The sequence below is a fragment of the Bactrocera oleae genome, chromosome 2 (genome assembly GCF_042242935.1).
Source record: "Bactrocera oleae isolate idBacOlea1 chromosome 2, idBacOlea1, whole genome shotgun sequence".
Classification (NCBI taxonomy): domain Eukaryota; kingdom Metazoa; phylum Arthropoda; class Insecta; order Diptera; family Tephritidae; genus Bactrocera; species Bactrocera oleae.
Window position 1 is genome coordinate 39,095,656 of NC_091536.1, and position 21,590 is coordinate 39,117,245.

The window sequence follows — 21,590 nt, forward strand, 5'->3', positions numbered from 1 at the left end:
CAGTTGTGCTCATAGTGAGAAGAGCAGTAAGCGTGTGAACCAAGCGTCCTCATAGTCGAAAGATCTGGGCGTGCGTATATCTGCACAAGCGTCTTCACAACGAGAAGAACAGTAACCGTGTTAACCGTTAAAAGGGTTCTCACAGTCAGAAGAGCACGAAGTTAGTGTACCATTAAAAGAGTCCTCACAGTCAAAGGAGCAGGAATCTTGTATACCAGCACAAGCGTCCTCATAGTCGAAAGAGCTGGACGTGCGTATATCAGCGCAAGCATCTTTATAGTTGGAATGTCAGTAAGCGTGTGAACCATTAAATGGGTTCTCACAGTCAGAAGAGCACAAAGGGTGCGTACTATTAAAAGAGTCCTCACAGTCAGAAGAGCAGGAAGCGTATATAACAGTACAAGGGTCCTCACAGTCAAAAGAGCTGGACGTACGTATACCAGAACAAGCATCCTCACTGTGAGCACACCTGTGCTGATATAGACACGTCCAGCTCTTTCGACTGTGGGGACCCTTGTGGTGGTATATACGCTTCCTGCTTTTCCCACTGTTAGGACGCTTGTGCTGGTATACAAGGTTCTTGCTCTTCTTACTGTGAGGACCCTTTTAATGGTGAGAACCCTTTTAATGGTTCACACGCGTACTGCTCTTCTCACTGTGGGGAGACCTGTGCTGATGTAAGAACGTCCAGCTCTTTCGACTGTGGGGACTCTTGAACTGGTATATACGCTTTTTGCTCTTCCCACTGTTAGGACGCTTGTGCTGATATTCAAGGTTCTTGCTCTTCTAACTGTGAGGACCCTTTTAATGGTGCACAATCTTTGTGCTCTTCTGACTGTGGGAATACTTTTAATGGTTCACACGCTTACTGCACTTCTCACTGTGAGCACACTTGTGCTGATATACGCACCTCCAGCTCTTTCGACTGTGCGGACCCTTGTACTGGTATATAAGCTTCCTGCTCTTTCTACTTTGAGGACGCTTGTGCTGGTATACAGCTTCGTGCTCTTCTGACAGTGAGTACCTTTTTAATGGAACACAAACTTCGTGCTCTTCTGAGTGCGAAAACCCTTTTAATGGTGCCTGTGCTGATGTATGTACTTCCAGCTTTTTCGACTGTGGGGACCTTTGTAATCGTATATACGCTTCTTGCTCTTCCCACTTTTAGGACGCTTGTGCTGGTAAACTATTGTATTTGCGGTATTTCGGGTTTTACCGAAAATATTTATACACATAATATACATATATATATTATATATACATATTATATATATATCTAAATATAGATATTTTTTTATTGCCTAGGAAAGCTTACCTTCGTGTTTAACACAAATATTCCAAATCCAAAACACAAATATATGATATATACATATATGAAATTCAAGTACTCTACTTGCAAAAATATCCTTATGCTTCATCAAGTAATAAGCAGGATTGCCTAAAACAAGTAAGCAAAGGCAGATAAAAAAAAAAAAAACACATATACATATACCCACATAGCAACATATAACGAATAAAAAGAGATATAAGAACCATATTCTCAAAAAACAAAAAAAATTAAAGAATTTCTTACCTATATGCCAAATCTCTCATTACATACATATTTACATATTTTGCACAATATATACCAAAATTTTTAGCAACTTATAATTTTGAGCGCTTGCAAATACATATCCGTAATATTATTAACATATTTAACAAAAAAAAAAGAGAAGAGAGAGAAAGGTAAAGAAAATAAAAAAAAGTGTGTGTGTCAGCTCCGTCGCACGACTGGAGTTTACTCCTCACAAATAGTTTTTACAAACAGGCACCAAACAAATCAAAAGTATCGGTTACAAACAGACATACAGCAGAAGCTAATTAAAGCGTATTGAAAAAGACCATCACATGTTAGGGTAAATAACCGCACTCATGAAAATACTTAAGAGAATATTTATATTTTTACTTTATTTACAATTTCAATAATAATTGGTGCAATATTATACATCGAACATGTTACATTCAAATAGATCTTGCATGTATAGGTATATCATTAGGAAGATTGATTCACTTATTTTATTAATATTATTGTTTTATTATCATGAACTATTATTATCCTTTTACATTTTAATTAGATTTATAGTGTCATTATTATTAATCACTGTGACAAGAGGTTTATGGTAACTAAAATATGACACGTGAACTAAAATAGATACATGGTTCACGAATCGTGAAAACACCACATCAATGGTTGTACCATATCTCGTCGTCCCTAGTGTTCTATTAGAAGCAATATCTAAATCAAATGCAAATTTTAAAAATTGTATCAATCTCAATCCGTCATTTTTGTTAAAATTTATATTAAAATCGCCACTCAGTAATAGTGGCAGTAAATGATACTGTTTTTTCAGTAGCTTCGATCCACCCTCAGTATTATCCAACAATGTCTCGTGAATAAAATCTATCACATCGGTAACTTTTTGATTGACGGAAATATAAATTGTAACGAGAACAATGTGTTGGCCATTAGGTAAAATACATCTCGCAGCACATACTTATGCCTCCCAAATTGGAATGACTTTGGCTGAATTGCTGGGCATTTCTTAAGTAAGTATCGTTACCAACAAGCACATGGCGTGAATCGTTAACATGTTGGTAAATACTGACTCCGCCTCCACTATTAATTTCTAATCGTCTAAACTGTGATATACATTTAACATTGTCAATTTCAATTGATTCCTCGTTGCGAAGCCATGTTTCTGATAACATTAAAATATGTGCTTTCTGTATAATGTTTCCTCGAAGATCCCGTGCATGTGCCCGGAGACTTTGGCAATTAAGCGAAAAGATAATCATATTTCCTTCATTCATTTTATTGAGAATAATTTGATCAATCGTACTAAGATGAACCGTAGAAAGCCTGGCAAACTCATTGCGCAAGAGAAGCATCGTTTCATTGCGTTGTCTACCATGATAAAAACGTTGACGGGCATCAGTAGAAACAATATGAAAGCCTTCTTGAGACGTAACTCTGGAAAAGGCTACGTAGACAACAGATTGTGAATGTGTCTTGCTGTATTTGTACACAATTTCATCAAATGTTCCCCCTTGTGACTTGTGAATAGTCAATGCGCAAGCCGATTTGAGTGGAAAATGAATTCTTTTCGCATAGATGAATTTATTTCGATTAAGAGGTACTGTTGCAGATCTACGGTTAATAGGAACTAATTCTGTACTGATTCCTTTTGCGTTTGCGTAGCCAGCTACTTTTCCACGAGTTTTAACACCAACTCCTTTTGGAAATAGAAGCCAAACTCGCAGTACTTCATTTTGAGTATTCAACTCAACATATGACAATTTACCAACTGTCCCATTGGCTAAACCATTGACGACATCGATCATCGACGCTGCTACAACGTCATCGTTGATTCTTGAATTAGGATCTTGAAGAAGGTGTTGATACGGATCACGAATTTCTTCTAGATTAACTTGATTTCGATGATCCTGTGAATCTATATCATAAATAGGCCTCTGTTGACCGTTGTAACTGAATATCGACAAGCAACTGCAACAGTCAGCCATTGCCAAAAACAGTGTACATATTACAAATACACACAGGCATAATATATAGACACGTATCTGTCATATATTGTGTGTGCCTTGGCTCGCAGTGCCTGCGCATACGCGTACAGCTAAATTACAACAATATAAAGTCATTAAGCATAAATCATGTGGCAAACTAAATAAATATGTGGTAGCCGCAAAGCAACACTGTCGTTGTAAATTTTTGGCCACTGAATTCATTTGACTGCAATTTCTTTTTGTTTTTGTTGTCGGCTATTTCCTTTGCTTTAGCTTAATTGGTTGTTAAAAATATATATTTTATTAACGCGCAGTTCATCAGAATGGAGTTGGCCATAGGCAAAATGTTTGAAAGTCTGACTGCAAAAGTGTGGTGGAAGAGGTGAGTACTGGCGCTTAGCTGCATAAAATAATTAATTTGTTTACAAAATTAACACAGCTTCTGCTTCCAGCTCTCGATCGTGGGTTTGAACTGAGCCTGCGCAAGACTGCTTATATAGCACGATTTTTAAATCAGCGTTTAATATTCAATGAAATTTCGTTCAAGCATTTGTCATCACTGCATTGCTCCAGTCAACGATCGGTCTTTAGCGATCATTACTCAACGCCTTCACTATTGAGAAGTTTACTTGAACAAAGAACTGGAAAAAACTTCAAGCAAATTGAAGAAATATGTTAAAAATTAGATGCATATATATATTTACTTATATATTGGCATGTAACTGTTTCCTACAAATGTGTTATGAATATTGAAATATTATTCTATTTTGCGGTTTAAGTACTTTGTTGCACACCTTTCGCGACCACATGTTTAATACTCAAAAATAAAAAATGTAAAACTTAAATAAAATCGGAGTTAAAATTTTGGCAGAAATCAAGTTCGTGGGTTGGCTGCAGTTGCTGAAAAAAAAAAATAATAATAATAAATTAATATCCATAAAATAATAACACTTTAAAATAGAAGAACAACAAAATTAATGCTGGCTATCCGTATCACTGCAGCCAATCTAATATGGCGGCGCTCGTACAAATCAGCTGACCGTGTAGTGTATAGACTATGATAGTATTATAGATGGCGCTGTAGTCATAACAACAATAACTCTACACAAAGTCTACATAAAAGTATACACAACTGAAAAGTGGGGAAAACTGACCCGCGTGAAAACGTTACCGAGTTCATTCATCAGTAGATTTCACTCCTCATATTTTTTCATACCGGGCGCCTTATATGAAAAACGATTCTTAAGGAGTAAACTCCAAAAATTTTTAAACATATAAAATATACGTACATTATTTTACTCTTATACATACGTACATATTTACATTCATATACCGAGAGTGCATATTTACGAATCGTAGTGCACATACGATAACTTTGTTGTTAATTACGTTTATGCGCTCTTTCTTAACTGAGAAACAACGTCCGCTCGTTTACATACGTACTTAAACAAGTACGGGACATATTATTATACCCTACTAGGGTACCACTGAAAGTTAAAGAACTTCAAAAAGCGCATTCGAAAAAAAAAACATTTTAAACGGTTCGGTAATAAAAAACCAATTCTTAACAAAAAAAGAAAAATTATGATTATTTATGTTCCTATAAATAAATAAATAACAATAATAAAAAATTGTGTACAATATTATATACATTGCTTCTAGACAATTTAATTTAATATATTCCAAAGTCCAATTTGGCACATACTCGGCAATACCCCTTATTGTTTGGCAAACAAAAAACAAGTAGGATTGCATACATATGTATAAAGTACATTGATCTCTTATACGAGCTCCCATGGACACATACTAATTCGCTTATAGGTATACCCTATAACGCATACGAACACAAAGAAGAATTTAAAAAAAAATTAGATATTGCAATTTTTGAATAATTGTTGAAATTAACAATACAATCGAGATAAATAATAAATAAATACCGTAATAACGAAGCATGCTATCTTATTTAATCCGATTTAAAAAAAAAAAAAAATAAACCGATTTACTAATTATCTTATTTAGATAAAAGAGATTACGCGTTACAATTACGAATTTCGCTTAAATTTAATCACTTTACACTGAGAGAAATCATTTGATTAATTGAATTTTTTTAAATTAACGCAGATTCTAAAGGATGGCTTTCGCCAGTTATGATACAAGCCAAAATCCTAATACAAGAATTATGGCTAGATGGAACCGACTGGGACGAACAAGTAAAACCACTTCGTTTAGAAAAGTGGTCCCAGTTTGCGAACAATCTAAACGATATCTCACAGATACAAATCCCACGATGGCCACGATGGGTAATTTATGCCCCAGAGCACAAAGTCGAACTACACGGCTTCTGTGACACTTCTGAACAGGCATATTGCGCAACTATATATGTTCGTACACAAAACAACACTGCGACCACATGCCACTTACTAGTAGCAAAAGCAAAGGTGGCTCCTTTAAAAACAATAAGTCTGCCACGACTTGAATTATGTGGAGCGCTACTACTAGCCAAACTCGTGTCCATCGTACATTTCCAACCGAACGTCTCAAATACTTGACCTAGTAGGATCAGCCACTTGGCGACATGTAGCCAGTGCTAACAATCCTGCTGATCTAGGTACAAGGGGGTGCAAACCCCTGCACCTTGTCACCACAACCCTCTGCTGGAATGGCCCCCGATGGTTAACAGAATCTCCTGATTCTTGGCCACAATCGCCCATGCGCAATATAATTGCAACAGAAAGTCTAAAAGTCGACTCCTTTCACGCAACATTGCAGGATAATGACATCCTTGAGCGATTTTCCTCGTATCCCCGAGCCCTCAGGGTAATCGCTTACATGCTCAAGTTCAGAGAGCGACTCCAAATTAAACTTAAGGGAGTGTCTTCATTACACTCCCAATGCGATACAGTGACGCACCTAGACTCACAAAAAGCAAAGGTCGCTCTTATCGCATCTACGCAAGCGCGTTACTTCAGCCGAGAAATATCATTACTAAGAGAATCGAAGCCATAGATGAAAAGAGCTCACTCTTAGTCTTAAGTCCATTCATTGACACGAAAGGAGTACTCCGTGCGAATGGTCGGCTTGCCAATTCAAGCCTGACGTATAACGAACGTCATCCCAGAGAAATCGCAACTTACCACCTTATACCTTAACTATGTCCACGTGTTATTGCTACACGCAGAACATCGCCTCATGCAACAAATCGTCCGTCAAGAGTTTTATATTCCAAGACGCAAGCCCAAAATAAAGAAACGCATTTTCATGTGCACTATGCATAAGCAGAAGATGCGAACGCAGATTATGGCAACACTTCCACCGGAACGCTGTAACTTCGCTCTGCCTTTCACCATTGGTGTCGACTTTGCTGGGCCTTTTCAGATAAAGGAATCCATGTTAAGGTCTCCCACCCTCATGAAAGGCTATGTGGCTGTCTTTGTCTATTTCACGAAAAAAGCAGTGCACCTCGAGCTATGTACGAATCTGACAAAGGAGGCTTTTCTCGCGGCATTTGCTCGCTTCGTCGGGCGACGCGGTTTTCCATCAAAACTCATGAGCGACAATGGCAAGACATTTATAGGAGCTCAAAGAGCCACAGAAAAACAGTTCGTGAATTTTGTCAAACAAGTTTCACCTGAAATTGTACAAAAGTACGCTCCCCAAGGCATTAACTGACAGTTTATCCCTCCAAGCGCTCCTCATATGGGTGGTTTATGGGAATCAGCTGTAAAAAGCTTCAAATCCCACTTTAAGAAAGTAGCTGGAAACTACAAATTTAATTATGAAGAATTTACAACATTATTAATTCGCATTGAAGCCGTTCTCAATTCACGGCCACTAACGACATTCTCGCAAGATCCCTCAGATCTCACAGCCCTAACTCCAGGGCAGTTTCTAAAAGGAGCACCCATTCTGGCCATACCTGAGCCTGGCGTGGAGTCGCTATCCTTACAAAATAGATGGGAAAGAATTAAGATTCTCCATCATGATTTCAGCCGCCGATGGAAGAAGGAGTATATAAAGGACCTTCATAAAAGGTACCGCTGGAAAACTCCCAAAAAGGCGCCAAAGATTGGAGATTTTGTCTTAATCCATGACGATTGTCTTCCCCCTACAGAATGGCGGCTTGGTTGCGTAGAGAAGCTACATCATGGTTCCGACGGTCATATAAGAGTAGTTGACCTCCGTACTCGAAACGGAACGCTAACCAGACCGCTCGTTAAACTATGCTTCCTGCCAATCTCAAATAATAGCGAAAACGCAAGTAGTAAACCATCCGTTCAATAATACCTAACACAAATATATGATATATACATATATATGAAATTCAAGTACTCTACTTGCAAACATATCCGGCAATACCCCTTATGCTTGATCAAGTAATAAGCAGGATTGCCTAAAACAAGTAAGCAAAGGCAGATAAATAAAAAAAACAAACATATACATATACCCACATAGCAACATAGCAACATATAACGAATAAAAAGAGATATAAGAACAATATTCTCAAAAAACAAAAAAAAAATTAAAGAATTTTTTACCTATATGCCAAATCTCTCATTACATACATATTAACATATTTTGCACAATATATACCAAAATTTTTAGCAACTTATAATTTTGAGCGCTTGCAAATATATATTCGTAATATTATTAACATATTTAACTACAAAAAAAAGAGAAGATAGAAAAAGGTAAAGAAAATAAAAATTTTTTAAACATATAAAATATACGTACATTATTTTACTCTTATACATACGTACATATTTACATTCATATACCGAGAGTGCATATTTACGAATCGTAGTGCACATACGATAACTTTGTTGCTAATTACGCTCTTTCTTAACTGAGAAACAACGTCCGCTCGTTTACATACGTACTTAAACAAGTACGGGACATATTATTATACCCTACTAGGGTACCACTGAAAGTTAAAGAACTTCAAAAAGCGCATTCGAAAAAAAAACATTTTAAACGGTTCGGTAATAAAAAACCAATTCTTAACAAAAAAAGAAAAATTATGATTATTTATATTCCTATAAATAAATAAATAACAATAATAAAAAATTGTGAACAATATTATATACATTGCTTCTAGACAATTTAATTCAATATATTCCAAATTCCAATTTGGCACATACTCGGCAATACCCCTTGTTGTTTGGCAAACAAAAAACAAGTAGGATTGCATACATATGTATAAAGTACATTGATCTCTTATACGAGCTCCCATGGACACACACTAATTCGCTTATAGGTATACCCTATAACGCATACGAACACAAAGAAGAATTAAAAAAAAAAATAGATATTGCAATTTTTGAATAATTGTTGAAATTAACAATACAATCGGGATAAATAATAAATAAATACCGTAATAACGAAGCATGCTATCTTATTTAATCCGATTTAAAAAAAAAAATAAAATAAAAATGAACCGATTTACTAATTATCTTATTTAGATAAAAGAGATTACGCGTTACAATTACGAATTTCGCTTAAATTTAATCACTTTATACTGAGAGAAATCATTTGATTAATTGAATTTTTTTAAATGAACGCAGATTCTAAAGATTCTAAATCTACACAATTATTAAAAGTACCAAAAATGATTTCGGACGAAAAAAGTCCATGTACACCTGCAGAAACTACACGCTCAAAGCAAGGTGCTACAAAACAAAAAAGGGGGAAAGACTTTACATACAGTAAATTCATTGCTGAGAGTGACAGTTTAATAAGATACTGCACTCGTTTGTCATCTGCTCAATTCAAGATAATTCTGAATCGGCATTAGAAATCAAAAAAGAAAATCTCGACAATTTTTGGATACGTCTCCAAGCTTCATATAACGCCATAGTAGAATCTGACGAATCAGATCTACCAGAAAATTTTAAGTCCTCGGCTTACGCCAAATATGAAAACTGCTTAGACCAGTTCGAAGACACTAAAGCAACGATTTCCGATCAGCTGAAGCTAATAAAAGCAATTGCACCTACTCCACATCAGCGAGTAGAGCTGCCAAAAGTACAAAGTCAAGAGGCAAGTTCAGGCATCCATCTCAAGGTGCCCGCATGTGACACAGAAATATTTCATGGTGGTTATGAACAATGGCCGTCCTTCCGGGACATGTTTACAGCCGTTTACATGAACCACACAAAATTATCAAATGCACAAAAATTGTATCACCTTCGATACAAAACAAAAGGTCAAGCAGGCGTTATAGTAAAGCAGTTCGCACTAAGTGACGATAATTTCAATTTGGCTTGGGAAGTACTTAAATCTAGGTATGAAAATGAAAGAATATTGGTCGATAAGCAAGTAACGATACTAATGAACTTGCCTAAGATTCAAAAGGAAACAAGTGAAGAGTTTATAAAACTGCAATCCACTGTTTCTAATTGCTTGTCGGTTCTATCGACACAAAATATTCCCACAGACAGCTGGGACCCAATACTGGTAAATATATACACCGCAGCTTTACCAGAAAAATCGTTACTTTTGTGGGAGCAATCGCTCTCATCCCGAAAAAAATGCCCACCGTGGCAACAGATGAAAGACTTTTTAATAACCCAATACGAAATCGCAGAAAGGGTAGATAAAATAATGGTCAGAACGAAAACCGTTCAACACGACCTAAATAGAAGCTTCCACAGTCCCCAAGCCAGTAGCAACAACAATTTAAATAGAAGCTTCTTCAGAAATCAAACGTTCACATCCGAACAGTACAAGCAAACGTCATGCGAACTATGTACAGGGGGCCATAAGCTCAAATCTTGCGAGAGATTCAAAAAGATGAATATTATCGATCAAAACAATTTTATAAAAACGAAAAGACTTTGATACTTGAATCCCGAAGTGCGAAATCACGAAAATTGCCAAGAAGCACCATGCTGCTCAAAGGCAATAAAAACCCAAATGCTAGACAGCGAAAATCAAAGTAGAGTACTACTACCTACAGCAGTCGTCATCGAACACCGAGGAGAACTGTTTAAACTTAGGGCCTTAATAGACCAAAGATCACAACGATCTTTCATAGCGTCTAGGGCTCAAAATAGGCTACAACTGCCAACAAAACTAGCCAATTATGAAATCAGGGGAATGGGCGGAAGAGTAGTCCAAAACTCAAATAATATCTGCCCCATTACCTTAATTTCCCCCGAAGCGGATAAGCACATACAAGCAGAAGCTATAGTCTCACCGCAACTAACATATTTGCTTCCAAGCTATCACATAAATAGCAAGCATTGGCAAAAGGTTTCACACCTAAAGCTAGCAGATCCCAACTGCAACACTCCTGCTCAAATAGATCTTCTATTAGGCAGCGATCTCATACCACAGATAATACTTGAAGGTATTGAGAAAATTTCAAATACCCTATTGGCACAAAATACCATTTTCGGTTGGATCCTAAGTGGACTAGTTACGGAACCAGTTACCACTATGACCACTCAAGTTGAGGAAATCTCAAACGAATACCTCAATTCACAATTTAAAAAATTTTGGGAGTTAGAAGAACTCCCCCCATTTCGATTACAACCCCAGAAGATCAGTATTGTGAAGACTTTTACAAAGCCACAACAACTAGATCAGATAATGGTCGGTACGTCGTACGACTACCACTAAAACAACAATTTCCCAACACAATCGCCTTAGGTCACTCTCGCACCCCTGCAATACAGCAGTTTCAAAGTATGGAAAAAAACCTACTTAAAAAAGGCGAACTCAAACCACAATATGATGGTGTGTTGGAAGAATATCTCCATTTAGACCACATGGAGAAAATAATTCCATGCGAAAAAATCATCGACGGCAAATACTACTCATTTTACTTGCCGCACCATGCAGTAGTAAAGCCAGACAGAAAAACAACTAAAGTAAGAGTTGTCTTCAATGCATCAAGATCCACTAGCTCGGGGAATTCCCTAAATGATATTCTATTTACGGGACCCACGCTCCAACCAGATTTAATGCTCCTCATATTAAATTGGCGTATATTCAAATACGTATTTAACGGAGACGTCGAAAAAATGTATAGACAAATAGTCGCCAATAGGCCACTACGCGACTATAAACTAAAAACAGTTACTTTTGGCGTCAACTGTGCTCCATATTTAGCCATTCGAACACTCCACGAACTGGCAGAAAACACAAAGTCAGAATTTCCTCTGGCAAACCAGGTGTTAAAAACACAAACGTATGTCGACGATATCTTGTCTGGAAATCACAGTCTTCCACAAGCGTACGAGTCACTATCACAAGTGGTAAAAGCTCTCAAAACCTAAGGGTTTTCGTTGAAAAAGATAAGGGCGAACCACCCTAATATTTTAAAAAATATACCACATGAAAATTTGTTAGATACTAATTTCCTTAAATTCGAAAAGGAAAGTACAACAAAAACTCTGGGGATAGAATGGAATGCGATATCTGACCAGTTTTCATACACGACAGAGTCAATATCTGCGTTATCCGCCATAACAAAGCGACTAATTCTATCCTCTGTGGCGAAACTTTTCGACCCCGCAGGATGGCTTTCGCCAGTTATGATACAAGCCAAAATCCTAATACAAGAATTATGGCTAGATGGAACCGACTGGGACGAACAAGTAAAACCACTTCGTTTAGAAAAGTGGTCCCAGTTTGCGAACAATCTAAACGATATCTCACAGATACAAATCCCACGATGGCCACGATGGGTAATTTATGCCCCAGAGCACAAAGTCTAACTACACGGCTTCTGTGACGCTTCTGAAAAGGCATATTGCGCAACTATATATGTTCGCACACAAAACGACACTGCGACCACAATCCACTTACTAGTAGCAAAAGCAAAAGTGGCTCCTTTAAAAACAAAAAGTCTGCCACGACTTGAATTATGTGGAGCGCTACTACTAAACATGGCACAATATAAATTATATCTATGGTCCGATTCCGAAATTGTATTAGCCTGGTTAGAAAAACCACCACATGCATGGAAGACGTATATTTCCAACCGAACGTCTCAAATACTTGACCTAGTAGGATCAGCCACTTGGCGACATGTAACCAGTGCTGACAATCCTGCTGATCTAGGTACAAGAGGGTGCAAACCCCTGCACCTTGTCGCCACCACCCTCTGGTGGAATGGCCCCCGATGGTTAACAGAATCTCCTGATTCTTGGCTACAATCGCCCATGCGCAATATAATTGCAACAGAAAGTCTAAAAATCGACTCCTTTGACGCAACATTGCAGGATAATGACATCCTTGAGCGATTTTCCTCGTATCCCCGAGCCCTCAGGGTAATCGCTTACATGCTCAAGTTCAGAGAGCGACTCAAAATTAAACTTAAGGGAGTGTCTTCATTACACTCCCAATGCGATACAGTGACGCACCTAGACTTACAAAAAGCAAAGGTCGCTCTTATCGCATCTACGCAAGCGCGTTACTTCAGCCGAGAAATATCATTACTAAGAGAATCGAAGCCGATAGATAAAAAGAGCTCACTCTTACTCGTATAACGAACGTCATCCCATAGTTATCCCAGAGAAATCGCAACTTGCCACCTTATACCTTAACTATGTCCACGTGTTATTGCTACACGCAGAACATCGCCTCATGCAAAAAATCGTCCGTCAAGAGTTTTATATTCCAAGACTCAAGCCCAAAATAAAGAAATGCATTTTCATGTGCACTATGCATAAGCAGAAGATGCGAACGCAGATTATGGCAACACTTCCACCGGAACGCTGTAACTTCGCTCTGCCTTTCACCATTGGTGTCGACTTTGCTGGGCCTTTGAGCTATGTACGACTCTGACAAAGGAGGCTTTTCTCGCGGCATTTGCTCGCATCGTCGGGCGACGCGGTTTTCCATCAAAACTCATGAGCGACAATGGCAAGACATTTATAGGAGCTCAAAGAGCCACAGAAAAACAGTTCGTGAATTTTGTCAAACAAGTTTCACCTGAAATTGTACAAAAGTACGCTCCCCAAGGCATTAACTGGCAGTTTATCCCTCCAATTTATCCCTCCTCATATGGGTGGTTTATGGGAATCAGCTGTAAAAAGCTTCAAATCCCACTTTAAGAAAGTAGCTGGAAACTCCAAATTAAATTATAAAGAATTTACAACATTATTAATTCGCATTGAAGCCGTTTTCAATTCACGGCCACTAACGACACTCTGGCAAGATCCCTCAGGGTGAATAATACGTTTAAAGTATGCCAAGTTGTGACCAAAAGTTCTCTAAATCGAACCAAAACTGTTCAAGCCCCTAGGTACTGAATATGTGGACCCCAGTACCTATAGTTGACATTTTATCGTAAATATCGGTCATTGTGTAAAATATATAATTGAAATTCATGTAATAGAATAAATAAATGAAATTATCGATAATAGTATGTCTTTGTTTCAAAAATGGGTTGAATCGGATCAATAGTTCTTGTAGCCCTCATATATCTAATATAAATGAATTTCGAACTTCCGCGTGACTTTATACCGCGTATGTGAGTTATCTCAATGAAAATGAGAGAGCGTGTTTTACTCATAAAAAGATCAAATCGGGTGAAACATTCGTCTGACTTTACTCCATTTGATTGGTGATGTTATGTGAGGGACCTTAATGAAACAGTGGGAGCATTTTATTAGTCTGTGGCATGTTAGTAGTATCAGAGAACGTATATCATAGAGAAGGTTCAATTGCGGACCAGCGTGTGAATTGTCAAAACCTAACAAGATTTTAATAGAGGATTTCACCACTTTTGGCTCGGAAGGAGAAATTTTAACAGTGGAGAGTGAACAGAGCTGAGCATTGTATGAAAATTATGCTCAGAGACTTGCTTTGATATTACAGCTGCATGTTAGCCTTTTGGCTTATATTTTTATACGTTAATATGCAATCATATTTATTGATATAAATAACATTTTACGAATTTTTATTAATGCATGCAAAACTGATAAGATCTTTTAAATTATGAAATTTCGAAATAATATTTATAGTCAATTTGGGCATTTAATAATTTTATTTAGTTTTTACCTAATATACATTCCTAATCAATATTTAATATTATAATAATAGAGATTAAATTTATTGCAATATATGTATGTATGTACATCTTTTATCATATTAATCTTATATAGTCATATGTATGTACGTATGTATTTGAATGTACGCATTCAGAAAGTCAAATCATGATTTTATCACTTATCAATACACTATATGTGCCCGCATTGATTTATATGTACACGCATATATCTACATAAAATTGCCGAACAAATAATGCATACACAAACCAACCTACATATGTGTGTGCGAACACATGTAAATATGTCACCCGCAAAAACTACAAACATTGTTCTACAAAAACAACAATCGTCACAAGTCAATATGTCAGCCAAATAGGCGAAGCCCAAATTTATAGTAAATTACACAACAACAACATTTTCATTCATGAATGCAGGCGTACTTTCAACAAGCAACCTCGCTTCATTCATAAAAACAGACACCCCCTCATCTCCCCGAGCATGCGTTTGCCAACAAGCTTCTTTTCGCGACGATGGCAAAAGCTAAAAATCATAAATTGAACAAATTTCTGATATTCCCTCTGGAAGGGAAAAGTTGCAACCATGCAAGCCCACAAAACACAGAAAAAATTGACAAAACTGGCAACAGAGCTTTTGTCCATTTAAAATATTTTACAATTTTAAAAAATTTTTCCGTGTCTCACAAAAATCTGCGTCAATATGTATGCATGCTCATATATAAACATACATATTTACGATGATTTGTGGGCAAAGCTGTTAGAGCGGCAAGGGAAGCGGTGACAATCGGCGGCCGTTCGTTAATATTTTTTCGGCACAGCTCGGATTTTCTACCAACAACACAATGTTGTGACGCTTTGTCGTCGCGTCAGTCCTTCGACACAGTGACTCTTTGACAAGAAAACAAAAAACGTGAGCTTCGGCCATTGGTTGTCCGTGGCAACGGAGATTTCGCATGAAACAATGAGTGTACATATTTACATACATACGTTGCATATAGACAAATTAACAATTATAATGGGTACTTTCATATTTGTTTACATGCACACATAATTATACATATACTTACATATATATGTATAAGAATATTTGCGACCGCTTGGTCTTTTCTTATAGGGTTATGTCAAGCAAGAGGAGTACAAAATCAAACCCAGAAATCTGACTGAACTGAAGCAGTCCATTAAATAGATATTTGAGGCAATCCCGACTTGAACCCTCCAGCCCGCATTAATTTTCTAATTAGATAATATATATATATATATATATTATAAAATAAAATTAAAATTTTCTATACAATACAACAAAGTTTGATAAAAAGAAACTTATTACGGTTAATTTTTGTAGCACGATTCGTGAGCCGCCCTGTATATGCATAATATCTTAAAATTATATGCAAAGTCGTTTGCGCATTGTAAATATACGAATTTGTAAGCGTACATTTCTTAACATTGAATTTAGCATTATTTTTCTCATTTAACATTCAAAATGCTCAATTCTGCTATTTTGCGCTCCGCAGGGGTAAAATTTTGGTGAAATCCGCTTATAATTTGTTTGAGGTGAGATCCTCTTAAGTTGGCGAGTAACCCTCCGTCAAGAGGAACATTTTGACAATCGGCACACCATGAACCTTCTCTATGATATACGTTCTCTGGTAGTATGTGGTATTGGAAAAAATTAATAAAATCGGATTAATACTGCCCTCAAATTCAATATACTACTTATAAAGCTTTTCGTTATTCTAACCAGTTTTATGCCGAATATGTCGGTCAGTGAGTATTAATATTTTTTTTATACTCTCGCAACCTGTTGCTACAGAGTATAATAGTTTTGTTCACCTAACGGTTGTTTGTATCATCTAAAACTAATCGAGTTAGATATAGGGTTATGTATATATAAATGATCAGGATAAAGAGACGAGTTGAAATCCGGGTGACTGTCTATCCGTCCGTCCGTCTGTCCGTCTGTCCGTCCGTGCAAGCTGTAACTTGAGTAACAATTGAGATATCTTTATGAAACTTGGTAGACATGTTTCTTGGTACCGTGAGACGGTTGATATTGCAGGTGGGCGTAATCGGACCACTGCCACGCCCACAAAACGCCATTAATCAAAAACAAATAAATTACCATAACTAAGCTCCGAAATAAGACACAAGACTGTTATTTGGTACACAGGATCACATTAGGGAGGGGCATCTGCAGTTAAAAGTAATAATAAAGTAGTGGGCGTGGTCCCGCCTCTAATAGGTTTAATGTGCATATCTCCTAAATCGCTACTGCTATAACAACAAAATTCATTAAACGCAAATGTTTTTAGAACCTCTATCTACAGTGTGAAAATAGTTGAAATCGGTTGGCAACTCCGCCCACTAGCACTAAACACGCCAGAGACATTAAATTTTATCTCTGGGATGGTATGAGATGACTTTATTGGAGCCGCGTTCAAAATTAGACAGTGGGCGTGGCACAACCCACTTTTAGGTGAAAACCCATATCTTTGGAGCTGCTCAACCGATTTCAACCAAATTCGGTGCATAACGTTCTTTACATATTTCTATATCATAGTGCGAAAATGGGCTAAATCGAACTACAACCACGCCTATTACCTATATAACACCATTTTCAAGTCCATCTGATTCTTTCACTTTCCACTATGCATATCAAGCAACAATGATTATATCGGGGTAAAACTGTGCGTGAATAATACGTTTAATGTATGCCACCTTGTGACCAAAAATTATCTAAATCGAACCAAAACTGTTCAAGCCCCTAAGTACTAAATATGTGGACCTCAGTGCCTATAGTTGACCTTCTACCGAAAATATCAGCCAATCCACAAAGAAATCTTAAACGAGTATACCATTTGACTTTGCGAGAGTATAAAATGTTCGGTTACAACCGAACTTAGCCCTTCCTTACTTGTTTTTCCTATATGTTGTCTCAAAATGTCGTCTAATGTACGTTAAAAAATAGATGGAGCGTTCTTCAATTCGAATGGTTAGGTTAGGTTAGGTTAGGTTAGCGGGTCGATCCTAAGAAGGATCACACTTGGACAGCTTAAACGCCAGTCCGTTGTGGTACCCAAAACTCCTATGAGCCGGATCAATAGACCCTTACATGTCGACAAAGCGCTTTGTGCCTATGACAAACTTGTTGAGACGGCCAATATCTGTTTCGGCCAGATCTTCTGGACCGCCAAAAGGATGATTGCCGAGATGTTTCAATCTCAACCTAGCAAAAGCCGGGCAATGGAGGAGAAAGTGCCGGGATGTTTCCACTTCACCCTCCTCCATACAGCTTTGACAACTGCCATCGGGTAGTATTCTAAGCCGCACCGCATGAGTTCCCATTGGACAGTGCCCAGTGAGAACTCCTACCATGGCGGCGAGGTGAACTTTGTTCAAGGCGAGAAGATCCCCCGACCTCCTGCGATCCACTCTCGGCCAGAAGGATCGCGCAGTCGCGCAGGAGCTCGTCGCCGACCAGCGTTTGCTGAGCTCCTGCGAGGTCCATTGGTCCAGAGCGAGAATGCAAGACGTTAGTGGAGAACCAACTCGATCCCATTCCGATGTGAGCGGGGCAAGGGTACCCCCCTGGCCAGCTCATCGGCCTTGCAATTCCCAGCGATTCCGCTGTGACCAGGCACCCAAACGAGCCTGATATTGAAGTAGCCTGATGCTAATTCTAGCGAGGACAGACACTCCTTGACTAGCACGGTTCGCGCACTCAGTGCTTGTATTGCCGCTCTGCTGTCGGAGTGAATGCTCACCTCTCTAAACGAAGCTACACTACGTAACAGTACTACTAGCAAAGATTGAATGAGAGCCCTTTACAGAAAACCCCCCCTTCTACTTTCCCTCCTAGCTTCGACCCATCCGTGAAAAAACTCACCGCGCCTCTTCTCCAGCGACTTCTTCCCCTCCACATCTCCCTCGTCGGGATATGAGCAGAGAAAAAGCCGCCTTGAGAGGCCGCTGTGACGCAGTGATCCAAATTTTCAGGAATGCAGGTGAAGGAGGAGAGAATTGTGGCGTGTCCTTGTTCGGACCTCTTCTTCTCTGAGCCTAATAGCACACCTCGCAGCAGTGCACCTACCGGCAATGTCCACGGGTGCTATATTTTATATAGCGTTGAGAGCTATCGTTGGTGTGGTTCGCAGTGCACCGGAGATTCCGATGAGCGCCGCTCTTTGGACTCGCTCAAGCTTTTTAGCCTAGGTAGTCTTTTTGAGCGCCTTCCACCAGACGAACACACCATAGAACAATATTGGCTTGACTACGGTTTCGTAGAGCCAGAACACCCCCTTTGGTGAGAGTCCCCACCTTTTCCCTATAGCTCCCCTGCAGCAGTATAAGGCGACCGATGCCATCTTGACTCTCTCCTCGATGTTCGGCCTCCAAGAAAGCTTTCTATCCAGGATGAGCCCTAGGTATTTCACCTTATCAACAGGTTGAAGACGTGAACCCCCGAAGGAGGGGAGAGGCACATTTGGGATCTTATACCTCTTAGCGAATAAAACCATTTCGGTTTTACTTGGGTTGACGGCTAGGCCGCTTCTGTTTGCCCAGTTGGATACCACGTTTAGGTACCCTTCGGTGAGCTCATAGACGGTATTCAGGAATTTACCTTTAACCATAAGAACCACATCATCAGCATAGGCTATCACTCGACAGCCTTGCTCCTCGAGTTCTATAAGTAGGTCGTTTACCACCAAGATCCAGAGCAGAGGGGAGAGTACTCCTCCTTGCGGAGTTCCCCTATTTACCTTTCTGGTTGACTTGGCACTACCCCACACCGCTACGACAGTTCTGTCGCAAAGAAGACTGAAAATGAGGTGTTTGAGTTTCGATTCCACTCCAAACTTTTCGAGGGCTTTAACCACTGCCTCTGGCCGAGCGTTATTGAAGGCCCCCTCGATGTCGAGAAAGGTGCCCACTGCAAATTCCTTTTGCAATAGCGCTGTCTCCAGCCATGACACTACATCATGCAAAGCAGTGTCGACCGACCTGCCTTTGATATATGCATGCTGCGCCTGTAACAGTTTACCCCTCGGTATTCTGCACCTGATGTACAGATCCATAAGTCTCTCCAGCGTTTTCAACAAAAACGAGGATAGGCTGATGGGTCTGAAATCTTTTGCACCGAAATGAGAGCTTTTACCGGCCTTCGGAATGAACGCAACCTTAACCTGTCTCCAGGTCTTCGGGACATGGCCCAATCTAACACAGTTCGCGTAGATAGGGGCCAGCCAGCTACATGACACCTTAACCGTTCGCTGTAGTTGCGCCGGTATGATGCCATCAGGACCCGGGGACTTGAAGGGCTTAAAAGATTTCAGCGCCCAGGTAAGATGACGCTCATCCAGAAGGTCCAAGAAGGCTGTACAGCCTTCCTGAAGCTCCCCCAGTGGCACTTCTTCAGCAAAGCGATTTCGTGGAAAATGAGCATCTAGGAGTAACCTCAGCGACTCCACGCTACTCGTAGTCTACCCGCTATCTGCCTTTCTTAGATACCCCACCGGAGTAGGATTTTTCGCAAGAATGCGTCTAAACCTTGAGGACTCGTGACAACCCTCTACACTGTCGCAGAAGGCTTTCCACGAAGCCCTCTTGGCTTTCTTCAAGTCGGACTTGTAAATGGCCAATCCGGCCTTGTACAACGCCCAGTCGTCGCTAGAGCCACTTTTACGGGCGTTATTGAAGAGTCGTCCACTCGAAGATCTGATCTCCGTTAGCTCCGAAGTCCACCAAGTGGGTTTCCCTCTACTTTTCTGAGTTTTCAGAGGACAGGAGCTTTCAAGAGCAGATCTGCTAACAGAGCTGAAAACCTCGACGAGCTCCTCAATCGCGTCCGCAGATCGAATCCCTGTCAGGCGCGGTTGGTAGAGCTGATCGAAGCTTCCTGCAATGCAGGACCCAATTGGTATTCCTGAAGTTTCTGTAGGTTCTATGCTTCGGGCGCGAGGCGTCCAAGCTGAACCCAATATATTTATGATCAGAAAAGGAGTGGTCGTCTAGAACTCTCCATTTCGAGATCAAGGGAGCAATTTCCCTAGAGGCTAGCGGGACATCAAGGACTTCCGCCCTGCTAGCTGTCACAAAAGTAGGGCAGTTTCCCCTATTACAGATAAAAAGGTCTACATCACAAATAAAATCAAAAAATGACTCACCTCTTGCGTTTGTGTCCGAGCTCCCCCAGACGCTGTGCCTTGAGTTGGCATCCGAGCCTATAATAACCGCGGCTCCTTTGCGTCTGGCCTCTGCCAGAGCCATCCTCAGCAAGTTCGGAGGTGGTTCCACCTCGTCGTCGTGCGGCATGTAGGCTAAAACAAGCCAGATTTCCCTAGCACTGTCCTCCAGCCTAGCGGTGACGACGTCCTCGTTGCTGAAATTAGGTAAAAGAAAAACGTTAAGTTCATTTCTGACCAACAGGCAGGCTCTGGTTCTACCTGTGCTGCTTGCCGCCAGGAGCTTATGGCTATTTGTCCTTAGTCCAGATATCCCATAGCTACTCAGCCACGGTTCCTGGATAAGGACAACGTCGGCTTCGTCCCTTCCTAGACGAAGCACTAGATCGGCGGAGGCCGCCTTTGAGTGCTGGAGGTTAATTTGGAGGATCTTCATCCAGCAGTGCGAGTTCCGTACCATCGTCCATATCGTCGACTCCAGCTTCCTCGAACAGATGCTCGAGACTGAAGATGGCTCCGCCATCACTTGACGATCCGCCCCCCGTGCTCACAGCGTCCGCGAGGACAGGGTCGGCGTCCATTTTCGAGAGGGGAACTTTCCCACTCTCTTCCACCCCCGCAGGAGGCAGCGGGCCATCCGCCCTGGCTTCTGTTGGGCGCGTCTTGAAAACGACTCCCTCGAAGCCATAGCTTATGGCCCCCTTTGTGACACTGACAGGAGCGAGGGACTCCTTGTTCAGGAGTATGCGCTTGCCGATATGGTGCCTCGGTCCTCTCCAGCTTGATCACCCTCCAGTCTTGGGTGGGGAGAGATGTGTTGCAGTACCGCA

General features: G+C 39.9%; 1 protein-coding gene across 1 annotated transcript in view; it reads right to left on the reverse strand.

Annotated features, from left to right (window-relative positions):
• LOC138855723 (uncharacterized) overlaps nucleotides 1-21,341 on the reverse strand; it is a 46,915-nt gene extending 25,574 nt beyond the window's left edge. The window contains exon 1 of the mRNA XM_070105477.1: nucleotides 21,218-21,341. Within this exon, the coding sequence (XP_069961578.1) occupies nucleotides 21,218-21,341 (124 nt within the window). The remainder of the gene's footprint in view (nucleotides 1-21,217) is intronic.
• Nucleotides 21,342-21,590: the final 249 nt, after the last annotated feature.